This window comes from Mustela lutreola, chromosome 12 (assembly GCF_030435805.1).
Source record: "Mustela lutreola isolate mMusLut2 chromosome 12, mMusLut2.pri, whole genome shotgun sequence".
NCBI classification, from domain to species: domain Eukaryota; kingdom Metazoa; phylum Chordata; class Mammalia; order Carnivora; family Mustelidae; genus Mustela; species Mustela lutreola.
In genome coordinates this window covers 5,549,697-5,566,957 of record NC_081301.1, presented here as the reverse complement: position 1 = coordinate 5,566,957, position 17,261 = coordinate 5,549,697, and the positions used below count along the sequence as shown (strand labels likewise).

General features: G+C 57.8%; 1 protein-coding gene across 1 annotated transcript in view; it reads left to right on the top strand.

Annotated features, from left to right (window-relative positions):
- The window catches only part of HMCN2 (hemicentin 2), a 144,235-nt gene that overhangs the window by 79,555 nt on the left and 47,419 nt on the right, over positions 1–17,261 (top strand). The window contains exons 35-52 of the mRNA XM_059141359.1: positions 52–206; positions 587–683; positions 1,143–1,238; positions 1,942–2,118; positions 2,611–2,768; positions 3,619–3,742; positions 5,267–5,442; positions 6,451–6,547; positions 6,707–6,826; positions 8,625–8,786; positions 9,659–9,940; positions 11,213–11,380; positions 12,511–12,624; positions 13,112–13,198; positions 13,996–14,187; positions 15,244–15,417; positions 15,549–15,662; positions 16,201–16,343. Coding sequence (XP_058997342.1) covers positions 52–206; positions 587–683; positions 1,143–1,238; positions 1,942–2,118; positions 2,611–2,768; positions 3,619–3,742; positions 5,267–5,442; positions 6,451–6,547; positions 6,707–6,826; positions 8,625–8,786; positions 9,659–9,940; positions 11,213–11,380; positions 12,511–12,624; positions 13,112–13,198; positions 13,996–14,187; positions 15,244–15,417; positions 15,549–15,662; positions 16,201–16,343 — 2,636 coding nt within the window. The remainder of the gene's footprint in view (positions 1–51; positions 207–586; positions 684–1,142; positions 1,239–1,941; positions 2,119–2,610; positions 2,769–3,618; positions 3,743–5,266; positions 5,443–6,450; positions 6,548–6,706; positions 6,827–8,624; positions 8,787–9,658; positions 9,941–11,212; positions 11,381–12,510; positions 12,625–13,111; positions 13,199–13,995; positions 14,188–15,243; positions 15,418–15,548; positions 15,663–16,200; positions 16,344–17,261) is intronic.

Genomic DNA, 17,261 nt, shown 5'->3' with positions numbered 1-17,261 from the left:
GCACCCGTCCTGATCCTGACCTGGGCTCTCCCTGCCTCTCCCCCTGCCCAGAGCTCCCACTGGCAACCATCGTTGGGGGCGACAATATCACAGTCCCTTTCCTGCAGCCTGTGACCCTCCAGTGTGTGGGGACTGGGGTGCCCACCCCAAGTCTCCGCTGGTGGAAGGATGGGGTGGCCCTGGCAGCCTCGGGGGGGAAACTGCAGGTACGTTCAAGGACCCCAGGGCTGGTGGGGCAAGAACACAGGCGGAGGGGTCACTTTTTAGAGGTCCTGGTGACCCTGAGGGGGGCCCTGGTAGCCTGGGGGCAGGATGAGCGCTGGGTGGTGGGCCTGAGGAGGGGAGGGGGTCCTAGATGGCTTCAGTACCCGAGGGATCTGGGGGAGACGGGAAGCACCCCCGGAATCCGAATGCAGCGTCTAGAACTCCACCCCCAGAGCCGAACTGTCCCCCCGACTCCTTTCTCCCACTCCTGGGGTCTGCAGCCACCCGGCTGCGCCCCATGTCCCAGCATCCGTCTGACCACCGTCCAGTGTGGGGCTCCGTGTCCCCACGCCACACTCTCTCATCCCTCCCCCGCCGGCAGATCGAGAAGGTGGACCTGAACGATGAAGGCTTCTACACTTGTGCCGCCACTAGCCTGGCCGGCGAGAGCAAAAGGGACGTGGCTCTCAAGGTGTTGGGTGAGGACAAGGGTGCTGGGTGGTGGGTGATCCTGCGAGGGCCCCTGGGGCTGCCCTGGGGGGTCGGGGGCGGGGAAAGGGATTTTTAAAAACAGCATGTCCTTGTCTGCCTTCAGACTTAACCTTTGCTTGTGTTATTCATTCTTGGGTTCGTTGATGTCCTCCTGAGTGGGCAAATCCCTGGAAGTGTCCATTTCCATCAAGCCGGCTGTTGGCGGTCCCCACGGCGCTGGGCGCTGGGGCTGTCCCCATTGGGTCCCTGCCATAAAGATTGTAGCCCACTGTCTTTGTTCTTGTGCGGGTTTAGGAGCAGGGTTCCTCCCTCAGGGGACATGAGCCATCTGGGGCTTTTATTGCCCAGACCCTTTGGGAAGGCCAGGGAGGGACACCAGGGGTGGCTGGGAGGAGTTCCCCCGAGGCCACATCCACCAAAGATGGGGCTCTCCTTGTCTCCCCTAGTGCCCCCCAACATTGAGCCGGGCCCGCTGAACAAGGCAGTGCTGGAAAATGCCTCAGTAACCTTGGAGTGTCTGGCTTCGGGCGTGCCCCCTCCTGGTAAGACCCCTCCTCTGGGCTGAAAGCCATCCCCAAGCTGGGCCCAGCTCCCCATCCAATGAGGCTGGCTGGTGCCCCAGGCTCCACTTGGGCTGTGGACAGAACCGCAAGCATTCAGGAGGCTTTCCCCCTATTTCCCCAATTTTGCTCTCTTCCATGTCAATACGCTGGTCACCGCCAGGGCCCAGAGCACATGCACTGGTGTCTGAAGCAAATGTGCGGGGGCTTCTGTTCAGAGTTTGCAACTGCACAGGACTGCCCTGGGCCAGCTGTCTGAGCTGTTGTCTGGGGCTCTTCTCTAGAACGGCAGCTGGGGAAAGACCAGGAGCTCGGGGCTGGGTGTGAGACAGGGTGGGCGCCGGCAGGACGTAAGGAAGCTGCGGCTCCATCGGCCCAGGCCTACAAGGGCGCTGATTTGGGGTGCACCATGTTTCCCTCTCAAGGTCTCCCTCGTGGTTTCCTAGCAGGGAGAGGAGTGAGGGCGTCGGGCTGGCTTATGACTCTCCTGGCTCCTGGCTGCCCCAGGCTCCATCCCGTGGAACTTCCCCCTTGCCCGTGTCCTGTCCCAGACAGCTCTGCCCTCCTCCCTGGAGAACTCCGGCTTGCCTTGTGGCCCGCCCGGGCAGCCTTCTGTGGGTGCTCGTTATCCGGGCACAGTCTAAAGGGCTGGTCGCAGCGCTTGTGTCTCTCTTCTCTCCCCCAGATACCTCCTGGTTCAAGGGCCGCCAGCCCGTCTCTGCCCGGAAGGGAGTGATGGTGTCGGCGGATGGCAGAGCTCTCCACATTGAGCGGGCACGAGTTTCTGATGCTGGGAGCTACCGCTGTGTGGCAACCAACGTGGCAGGAAGCACAGAGCTGCGGTATGGGCTACGGGTCAACGGTGAGCTGCCCTGGGACTGCAGGGGTCCTTGTCCTGAAAGCTGTCCTTCCGTCCATTTGTCTGTCAGTCTGTCCGTCCATCCATTCAACCTTCCATCCATCCACCCATCATCTGTCCGTCCTTCCATCCATCCATTTATCCCTTGTCTCTCTATCTACCCATCAATCATCCGTCCATCAGTTCTGCCCAGGGATCCTCAGCCTGGTTACCCCATGCCATCCCCGTAATAACCACCTCGTGCTGACCAGAAGACCCAAGTTCAAGTGCTGCTTCTGTCCCTTTCTAGCTGGTTAGCCTTGGGCAGAAGGTCATTTCCCATCTGTAGAAGCCTCATGGTGGTATTATAGGGAAGAGATGAGCACCCTGAGAGCTATAGAGTGATGTACCCATGTTGGGAGTGGCAGTCCCTGCACTGTTCTTTGAGGCTGTGTGTCCCGTGGGGTGCCCCAGCCAGGGGCTCACCCTGTGCCTTGTGTCACCCCCACCCCGCAGTGCCTCCACGGATCACGTTGCCGCCCAGCCTGCCGGGCCCCGTCCTGCTCAACGCCCCGGTCCGGCTGACCTGTGATGCCACCGGAACCCCCAGCCCCACGCTGATGTGGCTGAAGGATGGAAACCCCGTGTCCACTGCAGGGGCCTCAGGCCTCCAGGTCAGCAGGCTGGGCAGCCCTCGCTCTCCTACCGGGTGCCTCACTGGGTCGCTAGGAGCAGAGTCGGGCCCGGGGAGCTCCAAGGTGAGGGAGAAGCAGGAGCCGCCAAGGATGGTTCCCCCGAGGGAGGAAGCAGAGCTGCCGAAGGGAGGCGCGCCGAGAGCCTCGCGGTCTTCAGAAACAACGCACGCCCCCAACGCGAGCTCTATATGTAACTTGTAAAAAGATTGATTTGTTTATTTGAGAGACAGCATGCATGGGGAGGAGGGGCAGAGGGAGAGAAAGTCTCAAGCAGACTCCTTGGCTGAGCACGGAGCCCGATGCGGGGCTCGATCCCATGACCCCAAGATCATGACCTGAGCCGGAACCAAGAGAACCAAGAGCCGGAACCACTGAGCTACCCAGGCGCCCCGAGCCGTCCATATATGTAATTTTAAATTTTGCAGTAGCCACATTCAAATAAGTAAAAAGAAATGAAACCAACTTCAATGACATATTTTAGTTAACCCAAACTATCCAAAAATCTCTTCATCATATGACGAATATAGAAATTATTAAGATATTTTACATCTTTCTTTGTGTCCTGGCTCTTGAAGTCTATTGTGTGTATATTTTATCCTTGGGGTTCAGCCCCGTTTCAGGGGCTCACTAGCTGTAGCCCTGTGCTAGAGGACTCTTCTGGGGTACTGATGTCATTTGCCTACCGGCCAGCAGCGGACTCAAGGTCTGGGCACAGTTCCAGGTTCCCTGGCACCTGGGGCAGCTCTGGGGTCTGGACCCCACTAGGGCTGGTGTGGGTGCTGCTCCCAGAGGTTCCCAAGCTCACGTTGGCTTCCTTCTGGGGTCGCAGGTCTTCCCCGGGGGCCGGGTCCTCACCCTGGCCAGTGCCCGGGCCTCGGACTCTGGCAGCTACTCCTGCGTGGCCGTGAGTGCGGTGGGCGAGGACCGCAGGGACGTCGTGCTCTTTGTCCACAGTAAGTCTCAGGCTCGGGTGCTGTCTAGTCCAGGCCAGTGGCTCAAGAAGCTGGGGCTGGGGGCACCCCCACCTCATCCGGAAAGCGAGGGGCTGTTGGATGTAGGAGGCACCAGCCTGAGGTTGTGGCTGCCCTCACTGGGGGTCAGGTGGAGGGGAGCTCCCCCATCGTGGGCGGGCGGGCAGGCGGCTGCACAGCCAGGAGCTCCGTCCGTGTGTTCAGGGAGCAGGCAGAGGGAGACGTGGCAGGAAGAGCACTGAGCCTCATCAGGAATCAGATGTCCTCACTGTCCTAGGTCAAAGGGGGTAATTCCATTCTGGAAAGGCAGTCGGGTGCGTGTTTGGAGCTCATGAGGGTCTTGGACGTGGGGTTCAAATCCTGCCTCTGTCGCTTCCTAGCTCTGTGAGCGTGGGCCACTCACTCTGCTTCTCGGAGCCTCCCTTTCTTTCTTTCTTTTTTTATTTTAAGATTTTATTTATTTATTTAAGAGATAGAGAGCAAGCAGGGGGAGGAGCAGAAGGAGAGGGACAAGCAGACCCCCTGTTGAGTGCAGAGCCTGATGCAGGGCTCGGTCCCACAACCCTGAGATCATGACCTGAGCTGAAATCAAGAATCGGATGCCTAACCGAGTGAGCCGCCCAGGCGCCCCAGAGCCTCCCTTTCCTCATCTGTGAAATGGCGTGAAGATAGCACCCGCTTTAGAGGGCCTCATGGGATTCGCTGCCCTCACAAACCACACAGTTACAGTCCACTGCTGTTTTAACAATCCCTCTTACGGGATTTTGCGGAGAGTTTGTCGAGTGTTTGAGAACTCTGGGAAACATAGAGCCTTGGGTGATGAGGGGATGAGGAAGCCGTCCACTCTAGCTCTTTCCCTTTGCTGGAGTGAGAGTTAACAGGGATTGGGTGCCCAAGTTCTCACTATGTTTAATCTCACAGAGCCCCTGTGAGGTGGGTACTTTCTTTACAGATGAGGGAATCGAGGCCCCGAGAGGCCTCACACAGGGCCTCACACAGTGCCTGAGTGGTAGACACAGGACTCCAGCCCAGGAGCTCTGACGCCAGACCCGGCCTTCCTAACTGCCACACCTCTCTGATTATTTTTGCACTGGGGGAAAAGGTGCCTCAGGGATCTGCTTTTCAAAAAAACTTAAATAAATAAAGATGTTGTAGCTCTAAAAAAAAAATGTTGAGATAATTGTAAGTTCACAGGTGAATTCACATGCAGCTGTAAGAATTAATACAGAGAGATCCTGGGTCCCCTTTGCCCACTTTCCCTCGGTGGTGACGTCTCGTGTCGCTAACACACAAAATCGCACGCGGGATATTGACCTTGCTACGAACCACCAGACTGTTCAGATCTGGGGGCCTCCTCTTGGAGCAGGACTGGGAAGGGCCTGGAGGGGAGGATAAGGGGCCAACAGCTCAAGGCGGAGACCCCCTCCTAACACGGACTCCCCACCCGCTGGTGTTGACCCCGGTTCCACCCACACCCCTGAGCCTCCTCTCCCGCTCCCGCCATAGCGCCCCCAAGCATCCTCGGGGAAGAGCTGAACGTGTCCGTCGTGGCCAACGAGTCCGTGACCCTGGAGTGCCAGAGCCAAGCCGTGCCCCCTCCCGTGCTGAGCTGGAGGAAGGATGGCCGCCCCCTGGAGCCGCGGCCCGGCGTCCACCTCTCTGCAGACAAGGCCCTGTTGGAGGTGGGTGGCCTCTTGGGATGCCGGCGGGCCTGCGGGGGCCCCCGACAAGGGTAGTTCAGCTCTGTATGACCCAGGGCCCAGGGTACACTCTCCAGACCTGGTCAGAAGCCGCTGCAGGGCCTCCCACAGTCCCCACAAAGCTGAGCCTTTCTCTTGCCACCTGTTTTCGTTCCTTGTTCAGAGGCCTCCGGGCCTTTGGGCATTAGAGCCCTTCCTCGGGCCCCTGGCCCAGCGAGGGAAGGGGGGGTGAGAGTCAGGGACTCTGGGTCAGCCTGGAGTTGCATTTCAGCCCCACTGCCTCCTGGCCGTGCCACCTTAGGCAATGTCCTGACCACACGGGCCTCAGGTCCGTCACCTGTACGCGCCTTGCCACCTTTCTCCTGGGGTGGCTGGAATTCTTCTAAAATGAAAGCCGGCCCCTAGGACAGCTGGTCCATGTCAGCTGGGGCGGGGGGATGTGATCATCCCCTCTACCTTGTGAGACGCGATCCGTCCCAACTCTGAGCACCTCGATTTGGTTTCCGCCGCCCGGACCGTGTGCCCTCCCTCCCCTGCTAATGCCCAGGCTGGCTTCCTCACACCCCCTCCGTCAGGATCTGGCCTCTGAGGGCAGGATCTCCTGCCCCCCTCATTCCCCAGCTCCCCTTCTGCTCTCTCCGGTGGGACTCTCCAAAGAGGCCGGGAGCTAGTTAAAGGCAGGAGAGGGGCTGGCCCAGCGTGTGCCCATCGTCCTTAGCAGGGCCGGGCGTGGAAATGAAATGGGGGTGAGGCTGGCAGGGCTGGGGAACCCATTCCACGGGCCCGGCCCACATCAGGCCACCACAAGCCGTGGCTTCTGGAAACGTCAGGTGCAGTAGAGGGGAGAGGTGCTGTCACCGCCCCGGGTTCCAGGAGGGGGAGGGGTGAATGCAGTCAGGTAAAGTGACCTGCCCAAGGTCACACAGTCTGTCTAGGGGTAACCCCATCTCTGTGCTGCCCCCGCTGATGGATCCTTCTTGCTCTTGCCAGGTGAGCCGAGCGGAGTTGGGGGACGCAGGCCGCTACACCTGTGAGGCACTGAACCAGGCGGGCCGCTCGGAGAAGCACTACAACCTGAACGTCTGGGGTGAGGGTCTCGGGGGCTGGTCTGGGCTCCCTCCCCCGGCCCCCTGAGGGGATGCTGCCTCAGTGGCTCCAGGACACAGGCTTTCTCCACTGTCCGTCCCTCTCCCTTTCCAGCCCACTACTCACCCACATCTCTCCCTGTTCTTCTGTTCTTCCTCAGTGCCTCCTGCGTTCCCCTCAAGGGAGCCCCGCACCCTGACCGTGACCGAGGGGCAACCCACCAGGCTGTCCTGTGAATGTCGGGGCATCCCTTTCCCCAAGATCACCTGGAAGAAGGACGGTAGGATTGCTTCCCTCGCCCAGCCCTGCCCTCAGTGTCCCTTTGCCCTCGCTTGGTGCCCCAACCCCCAGATTAACTGAGCTGGAGATGGGGGGCTTATGGCACTGGGGGGTAAGGATGCTAGTTAGGGAAGAGATGCTGCCTTCAGCCCCTGTCTGCTCAGTCCCCGAGTCTGCCAGGGGCCCCAGCTGCTTCCCAGCCAGGGGGAGTTGGATGGGTCATTCCAGAAAGCCCTCCCCGGCCCCCACCCCAGGCCAGGGCAGGGCCTCCTGGACACGGCCCCTCTGTGTTAACCTGTCATGTAGCCATCTCAGTCCTTCAGTGTCTGCTGTCCCAGGAGTCTGAGTCCCGTGGGGTACTGTCTGAGTTCCAGGCCAGCACCTGGTACAAGATAATAGCTCCACAAATATTTGGGATTCATTCATTTAACCGATATTTACTGAGAGCCTCTTTGTGCCAGGGCCCCTTCTGAGCATTGGAGATAGGGTGGTGGATTGGGGTAGTCAGATAATAAACAGAGAGTTAGTGCATAACTTTGATGGAAAGTGGGATCTGTGGAGGAAAATAAAAGCAGAAGAGGGAGAGGATGTTTGCAATATCAGGCTGGGTGGCCAGGGGTGCTTCGCCAAGCAAAACTGAAGAAGGTTAGGGAGGGATGAGCATGAGAGTATTATAAGGAAAAACATTTTAGGCAGAGGTATGAGCAGGTGCAAAGGTCCTGGGGCAGGAATAGGCCTAGCAAGTTTGAAGAACAGGCAAAGAGGGAAGGGGCTGGAGCCAAGTCAGCAAGAGACAGGTAACCAGAGATGGTCACCAGAGTGACGGGGGCTGCGCGGGAGGCCACTGTAGCGATCTTGACTTTTACCTGGCGAGGGATGGGGCTGCTGTGAAGGCTCTGGATGGAGAAGCAACACAATCCTGTGTAGACTCTAGCAAATCTACCCTGCCGGCCGTGCTGAGAACACACCATAGAGCAAGGATGGCCCAGGAGAGGCTTGGTGCAGGGTTCCAGGTGGGAGATCCTGACCGCCTAGAGCAGGCGGGTAGCCGTGGCGGGGTGAGAGGGCTCCAGAGTCTGGCTGTGTTTTGAGGGCAGTGCTGGCAGATTTCCTGCCGGCTCGGATGGGAAGCAAGAAGGAGGAGTCAGGGTAACGAGAGGTTTTGGTCTGAGAGTCAGGAGAAGGGGTGTCATCATCACCGAGAGGGAGAGACTGGGGGGCAGGTCTGGGGGCAGACCTGGAGTTTGGGGCTTGTTAATTTGGAAGCCTCTGTTAGACACCCTGTGAGAGGTCAAGTGGGCAGTCAGGGGGAGGGGTCTGGAGCTGGAGGAGAGAGCTGGCTAGGGATCCGCCTGGGCGCAGCAAGGCAAGCCAGCAGGGGAGAGAACATGGACAGAGAAAAGCTAAGGGGAAGCAGCTTGCTGTCCCTCCCCAGCTCGCTGCAGCTGGACGGATGGAGCCTTCCGTCGCCTTCATTGAGCCCGACTACGTGTCTGGACCCAAGGAGCCCCTAAGGATCCCAGGGAGGGTGAGGCAGGGTCGGCCCCCCTGGAGGCCTAGGCTGGGCTGGAATTCAGACGGGACACTGATCTGCAGGCAGCTCTGCACTGAGGAGAAGCCTGGGGGTTGTGGGAGCTCAGAGGGTGTGCCGGAACAGCTGTCACTCCGGGAAGACTTCCTGGTCGAGGGGAACGTGGAAGTGAACACCTGAAGGCCTGAGCAAGAGTTGGCCAGGACCGGGGAGGGGAGGGTGAGCTTTTGGGTGGAAGGACCAGAGGCTTCTTTCTCTCTGCATCCAGGGCGGCCCCTGCCAGGGGAGGGGAACAGCCTCGAGCAGGTGTCGGCTGTGGGGCGGCTCCTGTACCTGGGACAGGCCCAGCAGGCCCAGGATGGCACGTACACCTGTGAGTGCAGCAACGTGGCGGGAAATAGCAGCCAGGATCAGCTGCTAGAGGTTCATGGTGAGCGGGGCAGGGATAGCCTGAACTGGGGGGAAGGGGCCAGCAGGTGGGGGGCGGGGCAGGAACTGTGGCAATGAAGACAATGTCCTGTGCCCTCTGCGCCGGCTGGCCCCTCCCGGCCAGCTTGCTGCCGCTCGTGAGCGGCACGAGAGAGGGGACAGGATCCCAAGCAGCCCCCCTTGGCCCAGAGAAACCAAATGTATCTTGAAACCCTTGGAAACAAAGCGATGTAAAATGTATGTGACGCTCCTACATTCTCTAGTCCAGCAAGGATGAAATTAGGTACGCAGCCTTGTAAAAATCGTTCTAGAAAATAAAACTGGAAAGCACCCCGCTCAGCCTCCCACCTGTGCTATCCTGCTGCACCCCAAATGGTCCCAGTGACTGTTTAGGCTCCAGGAAGGTCCTGGTTTCTGAGGAGGGAGCGCCCTCACCGTTCGTCAGGCTGCACTTCTCCCTGCCTGATAGAGTGTGGCTTCCTTTTGGAATGGATCCTTTTTAGAAAGTGCAGAAGTGTCCCTCGCCTCTGCTGTGGGGATTCAGGGGTGTGTCTGCAGACCCCTGGCTCTCACTCCTGTCTTGTTGCTCAGCATAGACACTGTGCTAAGTGCTTGTAGAATCCTCCTAGCATCTTGTCCTCCTAACAGCATCTGGCCCTTGATGCCCAGGGTGCGGGGGAGGGGTCAAGGGCACTGCCGTGACCCCATTATAGAGATGGGACATGGGTGCCCCGAGCGGTGAGGCCACCTGAAGATCACACAGCCAGCAAGTGGCCGGTGGCGCAGAGGCCTGCGTAGGGGCGGGCCTGGATCTTGGGGAGGGCTTGGTGCCCAGAGGCCGTGGCGGCCCACCCTCACGGGCTTTCTCCTCAGTTCCCCCTCAGATCGCTGGCCCCCAGGAGCCCCACACGCAGGTCTCTGTGGTGCAGGATGGGGAGGCCACCCTTCAGTGCCACGCCACCGGGAAGCCCCCGCCCAAGGTGACGTGGGAACGGGACGGCCGGCCGCTGACGGCCGCGCCTGGCCTGCGGCTGCAGAACCACGGTCAGAAGCTGCGCGTGGAGGGGGCTCAGGCTGCCCTCAGCGGACGCTACAGCTGCGTGGCCGAGAACGTGGCTGGAAGGGCCGAGAGGAGGTTTACGCTCTCCGTGCTGGGTGAGGACCGGCTGCGAGCTGGAGGGGGACGGGGAGTGGGGCCGACCAGAGAGGGCAAGGCCAGCCCAGCCTACAGGCACAGCCGCTTGTTCTCCCAGGAGTCAGGCCACGGAGGGGGCCGCTGTTGGGGGAGGCCTTGAATACTGCTCTCAGGGTCACGACTGGCTCCAAATAGCCTTCGTTTCTTCCCTCCTTCTCTTCCTTGCTTGCTGTTCCCTACTCCCTTCCTGGCCCTGGAGAAATCAGCAGTCTCTGTTCTGCATGACTCATGTGATGGGGCACGGGGGGATCCCGGGCCCATGAAACACAAGGAAGAGCCCCGACACTGGCATGGGAAGTCAGGGCAGCCTCCTTTTACATTAGCTGAAATGTAAAAGCTGAGTAGGAATGAACGAGGTGCCCTGGTGAGGGGAACAGTGTGCAGGGCCGAGGGAACAGACTCTGCAGAAGCCTGGAGAGGTGATAGGGTACTTTCAGGGTAGCTGCAACTGTCTTCTGAGTCCAATCTTTTTTTTTTTTTTTTTAAGATTTTATTTATTCCTTTGACAGACAGAGATCACAAGTAGGCAGAGAGGTAGGCAGAGAGAGAGAGAGAGGAGGAAGCAGGCTTCCCGCTGAGCAGAGAGCTCGATGTGGGGCTCGATCCCAGGACCCTGGGATCATGACCCGAGCCCGAAGGCAGAGGCTTTAACCCACGGAGCCACCCAGGTGCCCCTGATTCCAATCCTTGATTGAGCTCTAACTGTATGCTTCAGGGTAGGGGCAAGAAGTGTTAAGAGATAAGGTGGCTCAGGCTGGGTTTAAGGATCATCATGCTCTCTGCCAGCTCCCTCCCCCCTCTACCTCCCAGGGGTCCCTGGCCTCGCCCACTTCTCCCTGCCTGATAGAGTGTGGCTTCCTTTTGGAATGGACCCTTTAGAAAGTGCAGAAGTGTCCCTCGCCTCTGCTGTGTGGATTCAGGGTTGTGTCTGCAGACCCCTGGCTCTCACTCCTGTCTTGTTGCTCAGCATAGACACTGTGCTAAGTGCTTGTAGAATCCTCCTAGCATTCCCTTGGACTGGGTGGGGAAACTGAGGTCCAAGGTGTTTGCCTGAAGCCAAAGCCCAGCCTGTGGCCACCAGTCACTCCCTTGAGTGGGAGCCAATCTGGTCTTGTCACTTCTGCTCCTGGGACATCCCTGACTGGGGGTGGGGGTGTCCTTGCCCGGGAGAGCTGTTAGGGGGCAGGGAAGGAGCGTACAGCCCCCATATGCGGTTTCTGCTCTGTGTCTAGTGCCCCCACAGCTCATCGGAGACTTGGACTCACTGACCAACATCTCTGCTGCCTTGCACAGCCCCTTGACGCTGCTCTGTGAAGCCACAGGTGTCCCACCCCCGGGGGTTCGCTGGTTCCGAGGAGAGGAGCCCATCAGCCCCGGGGAGGACACCTACCTCTTGGCAGGTAAGGTGCCAGCCAGGGGAGCATCTGGTTATGAGGTCTGGCCCTCTGTCTCTGCCTCTGTTTATCACATGTCCATGACCTCTGACCCTTTGCTGCCAGGCCTGGTTGGGATAACCACTGAGCTCTTGGTCCCCCAAGGATGCAACCAAAAACACTCGCTAGGTGAGGTACTCCAGGAGAAGCAATTAGATTTAAGTAAGTCTGGAAAAGACTTCTGGCCCTGTTCCCCTCCTGAAGACTGACAGTGATTCTTTGCATAGTTTAGGTTCTGATAAGTACTGCCGGGGGAAAAAAAAAATCTCGGGCACATCTGTAACATCTTCCTGAACAGTAACATACTTTAGAAATGCTGAGTCAAGCACCTTCTCTGCATATTTGTCCTGCCCACAAAGCTGGTTTGTGATGGTTCTTATTGGTATACAGATGGGGAAACTGAGGACCAAGAGGCAGTGTCCAAATCTTGCAGGAATGGCAAGTTCAGCTTTAACGCCAGTGACTCATCACTTGTCGCACACAGCCAAAGCTGGGATGGCAAATATACTCTCCCCCGTGCACCACTTCTGAGCACTTGGTAGGGGCTGCCAAACGCCTTGTGATATAAATTCAGAGACTGCATCTGGGCAAAATGGAGCTTGGCAATCCATTAGTGATGTCTGCCCTGGGCACAGGAAAAGCCATAATGACATGTTCTTAGATGATCCTTGATTGGATCCCCTGGGAGAAACTGGCTTGCCTTTGAGAGGTCTTTGGGAGAAGAAGGCTTTTTCCTAGGTCTGCTGGAATAAAATGGGGGCCTCTGGCCTGGCCCAGGACTGCAGAGCCTATTGCTGTCCTTTTAGCCCCAGTCAATCCCCAGAACCAGGGGTAGCCAGGGGACAGAGCCTTCTTACTAGAACAGGGTCCTCAAGTTTACCCACATGCCCGTCTAATGTCCAGGGGCCTCCCTCCACCCGTTTACCCTCCTGGGCCTCAGTTTCCCCATCTGAGGAAAGGAGCACTGCGGGAGGCAGACACATACACGTCTAATGACAACACCTGGTGCACTCCTGTTCCTGGTGGGCAGCCTGGGCTCCAGCTAGGACCGAGGTTGTTCTAGCTGTCCTTGGAGCCCACTCCTCTTCCCCCCGCAGGTGGCTGGATGCTCAGGCTGACCCGGGCACAGGAGCAAGACACAGGTTTCTACTCGTGCCTGGCAAGCAACGAGGCTGGGGAGGTTCGGAGAAACTTCAGCGTCGAGGTCCTGGGTATGTCACACCCCCATTCTCATGTGGACCCCATGAATTCCTCCTCTGCCAGCTTGGAGCTTCTGGAGGGCCCATGCCCAGGACTTAGGGCTCGTGCTGTAGCAGGGAGCTCAGCACAGGAAGGAGAGAGAGGCCAAGCTTTGTCTTCTGTGCCTGATCATTAACCTCTGCTCTGAGGCTGCCATGGAACTTTCCAGAAACAGTAAAGACTAACCCCAAGTGGCAGGGGGCAAATATTCTCAACACCACTCAACCGCCTTCCTCTGACCAGGGCCTTCCCCTAGAGGCACTGGTACTTCCCTCAGCCAACACCAGATGTTTATTGAACTCACTGCCCCATGGAAGCAGGCACAGTGGGACGGGAAACCGAGGCGCAGGGAATTGAAGGCGGTCGCCTTGGGCTCTTGGTTCTGGCCTCTTGTCTTCCTGCTTCACAGTCATTCAGCCAGCCCTGGTCAGGAACCTTCTGTCTCCCTGCTTCTTGCAGTGCCTCCCAGGATTGAGAACGAGGACCTGGAGGAGGCAGTCAAGGTCCCTGAGGGGCAGACAGCTCATCTAATGTGTAATGCCACAGGTAAGGGCCACACACACGGTAGGCTAGGAGAAGCATGAGAAGGCAGCTTCAGAGAAGAGGGGGTGCTGGGGGGGGAGTCCCTGCTTGCCCTCAGCCCCACTGGTCCTCGTGGTGGGTCTCTCTGTATCATGAACTTGGCACCACATTTCTGCTCATCTTTGTGCCCGCTAAGCCCCTGACCCCAAACACTCCCCTCTCCTCACCTGACTATAGAACTCTGGTTCCAGAAGTTTCCACAGGGAGTCCTTGGCTGACCCCTTGGGCCCGTGGGTTATCTCCACTGTGCTCCCACAGGCCCCAGGGCTTTCTTGTCCCAGCACTAAGCACACTGGACTGTAATAACCCTGGGACATCTGTGTACCCCAGTTGAACTCTGAGGTCCTTGAGGACCCAAGGACTGCTTTGTCACCATGGTTTTTCCCAGTGTCTGGCAGAGTAGGCTCCTATTAATGCTTTTGGACTGGGCTGGGTGGCTGCCTGGGTGGGTGGGTGGAAGGATGGATGGATGGATGGATGGATGGATGGGTCAAAGGAATAATCTGCCTTTCTGTTCTGCCTGTGTCCACCAAGCCATCTCAGCCCACTCCTCCATAAGGAAAAGGCAGTCAACCACGTAGGAAAGGACCCAGACCAGGCTTGATGGCTGCTTCTGTGTCTTGCCCTGCTGCATGGGCCTCTAGACTGAGATGGAGAATCCATATCCTGTACCCTATCCTGGAGCCAGCTCTGACCTCTGGGCCAACAACCTAGTCAGAACCTGCTGAATTCTCTTTCCTGCCTCTTCCCCCTCCTTGCAGGCCACCCACAGCCCAAGGTCACGTGGTTCAAAGATGGCCGGCCCCTGGCTGGTGGAGATGCCCACCACATTTCTCCAGATGGAGCCCTCCTACAGGTCCTCCAGGCCAACCTGTCTAGTTCTGGTCACTACTCTTGCATTGTGGCCAACACTGTGGGGGAGAAGACCAAACACTTCCAGCTTAGTGTCCTGGGTAAGTGCTGGGCCTCTCCTAGCCACCCTGGGTGCCCATGGGAGGGAGAACCAAGGTGACCAGTGCCTTACAGACAGCATCCCACTCAGCCCTCTTCTGTTGTTTTTTTTCCCCCCCCCATTTCTCCGGGTTCAACAATAGCAATAACAACAAAATAATAGCTCTGTTGGGTGAACATTAATCCTGGGTTAGGCATTTGGACAGGCCCGATTGGTTGGATCTTCACAGCAAGCCTAGGAGGTGGGAGATGTCCTTGTCCCTGTGTCACCAAGGAAGCTCTAAGGCTTAGAGAGGTGACAGGGCCCCCAGGTATCCATCTCCTCAGGGCAATCATCATGAATTGTCTTGTCAGGAGAAACGGGTCTAGCCAGGATACAGCCTGGCTTAATAAAATCTGTTTCTAAAAATGCTGGTGGTTCGAGCCCCGCATCGGGCTTTCTGCTCAGCAGGGAGCCTGCTTTCTCCTCTCTCTCTGCCTGCTTCTCTGCCTACTTGTGATCTCTGTCTGTCAAATAAAAATGCTGGTGGTAAAGGGGACAGTCTCCTGTGGGACTTGAAAGAGGAAGTCTTAGGATGAATGAAAACAGGGCTATTGGCACATCAGGGAACCCTCTGGAACACGAGCAGAACTGACAAGGCTCTGGTAAATCAGTAGATCGCCTGGATGTTAAGAGACTACTGGGGAAACTGAGGCAGGAATCGTCCAGCTTCCCCTGTGGCATTGCTTAGTGATGGAAAGCCCAGGCTCTGAAGTTATGCACCAGGGTCTGAGACTTCTCTGGCTCCTTGGGCCCATGGTTAGGGATCTCTGTTAAGAATCACACCATCGGGGGCGCCTGGGTGGCTCAGTGGGTTAAGCCGCTGCCTTCGGCTCAGGTCGTGATCTCAGGGTCCTGGGATCAAGCCCCACATCGGGTTCTCTGCTCAGCGGGGAGCCTGCTTCCCCCTCTCTCTCTGCCTGCCTCTCTGCCTGCTTGTGATCTGTCTATCGAATAAATAAAATCTAAAAAAAAAAAAAAAAAAAAAAAAGAATCACACCATCGGCCTCCCCCACAGTGGTTCCCACCATCCTGGGAGTGACCGAGGACAGTGCAGATGAGGAGGTGACCGTGACCATCAACAACCCCATTTCTCTGATCTGCGAGGCACTGGCCTTCCCCTCCCCCACCATCAGCTGGATGAAGGATGGTGCCCCGTTTGAGGCTTCGAACAATATCCAGCTGCTCCCAGGTGATGTCCTGTGGGGGTGGGGGGAGCGAGGGGACAGGTGACATGTTCTTGGGCTAGGTTAGAGGAAGGGGCTGGTGAGCCTGACGTCATGTGTCCTTGGGGGTGACCTTGGCCACTGCCCCTGCAACCAGGCACCCACGGGCTGCAGATCCTGAATGCCCAGAAGGAAGATGCGGGCCAGTACACCTGCGTGGTCACCAATGAACTTGGGGAGGCCATGAAGAACTACCACGTGGAAGTGCTCAGTGAGTCAGGGACACTCTGGGGCACCAGCAGGACAGGCGGGAAGCTATGTGGAAGCCTGGGGACCCCTGGCACCTGGGCCCCACAGACACGCGAGGCCCCTCCTGTGGTGGTCAGAAGTAGCCCAGGCTGACTCAGTCACCTTAGGGCCCAGGACCCCAAGAGATGGGGGACACGTGAGGTAGAACTTGGGTCAGGTGGACACTCAGATCTACCCCCATCCTGGCTTCCTTCTGCCACCTGCACTGCGGTGGGGCCAGAGGCCCCACAACTTGAGACCCAGCACCCCCAGAATGGCCCCTAGAGGTCACCCCAGGAATTCCCCTGCCCCGGACCTGCCCTATCCTGTAAGCCACTGACAACCAGCACTCTCTTCCTTAAGGGAACAGCGACAGGAGCGGGTCTGTCTCCAGGGCCCCTGTTCCTCGGCCCTTGGGAACTGGTCCCCCCGTTTCTGGGACTGCCCTGGGTGCGGGATGCGCGCTGGGTCTCGGCACCCCTCTCCTAGACCTGCTCCTCAGACCCGTTTGTGGTTTTCAGTCCCTCCTTCCATCTCCAAAGACGACGCCTTGGGGGAGGCCAGCGTGAAGGAAGTGAAGACCAAGGTCAACAGTACCTTGACCCTGGAGTGTGAGTGCTGGGCCACGCCCCCGCCCACCATCAGCTGGTACAAAGACGGACGGGTGAGTGAGGGAACCAGGGGGCGCCCGGCCTCTGCGTGGAACCTTCCAGAGAAGGCCGTCCGAGCACCCGGCCCCAGAGCCCGCCTAGGCCCTGCCCTACTTTATATTTTAACAAGAAATCCAACTGTTTGTAGGGAACGGGCCTCATCAACATTAAACCCTGCATTTACCCATTTAACTCCCGGTTTTTGAGCTCCACAGGTTTGGTGTTCTAACACCGTCAGAGTGCTACCATCACTCTGTGTTGTATTTTAAAATTTTTATCAAAATAGAGGTAGGCTCAGGGCACCTTGGTAGTGCAGTTGGTTGAGTGTCTGACTCTTGGTTTTGGCTCTGGTCTTTTTTTTTTTTTTAAAGATTTTATTTATTTATTTGACAGAGAGGGATCACAAGGAGGCAGAGAGGCAGGCAGAGAGAGAGAGAGGAGGAAGCAGGCTCCCTGCAGAGCAAAGAGCCCGATGCGGGACTCGATCCCAGAACCCTGAGATCATGACCCGAGCCGAAGGCAGCGGCCTAACCCACTGAGCCACCCAGGCGCCCGGGCTCCAGTCTTGATCTCAGGGTCCTGAACTCAAGCCCTGCATCAGGCTCTGCGATCCGCTTGAGTCCACGTCTCTGTCTCCGTCCCTCCACACTTGTGCTCTCTATCACATAAATGAATCTTAAAAATACACACACATATATATGGAGGCTGCTCGGGGTCCTTTTGGCCCCTCATTTCTTTTTTTTTTTTTTTAAAGATTTTATTTATTTATTTGACAGACAGAGATCACAAGTAGGCAGAGAGAGGGGGAAGCAGGCTCCCCACTGAGCAGGGAGCCCAATGCGGGACTCGATCCCAGGACCCTGAGATCATGACCCGAGCCGAAGGCAGAGGCTTTAACCCACTGAGCCACCCAGGCGCCCCTGGCCCTCATT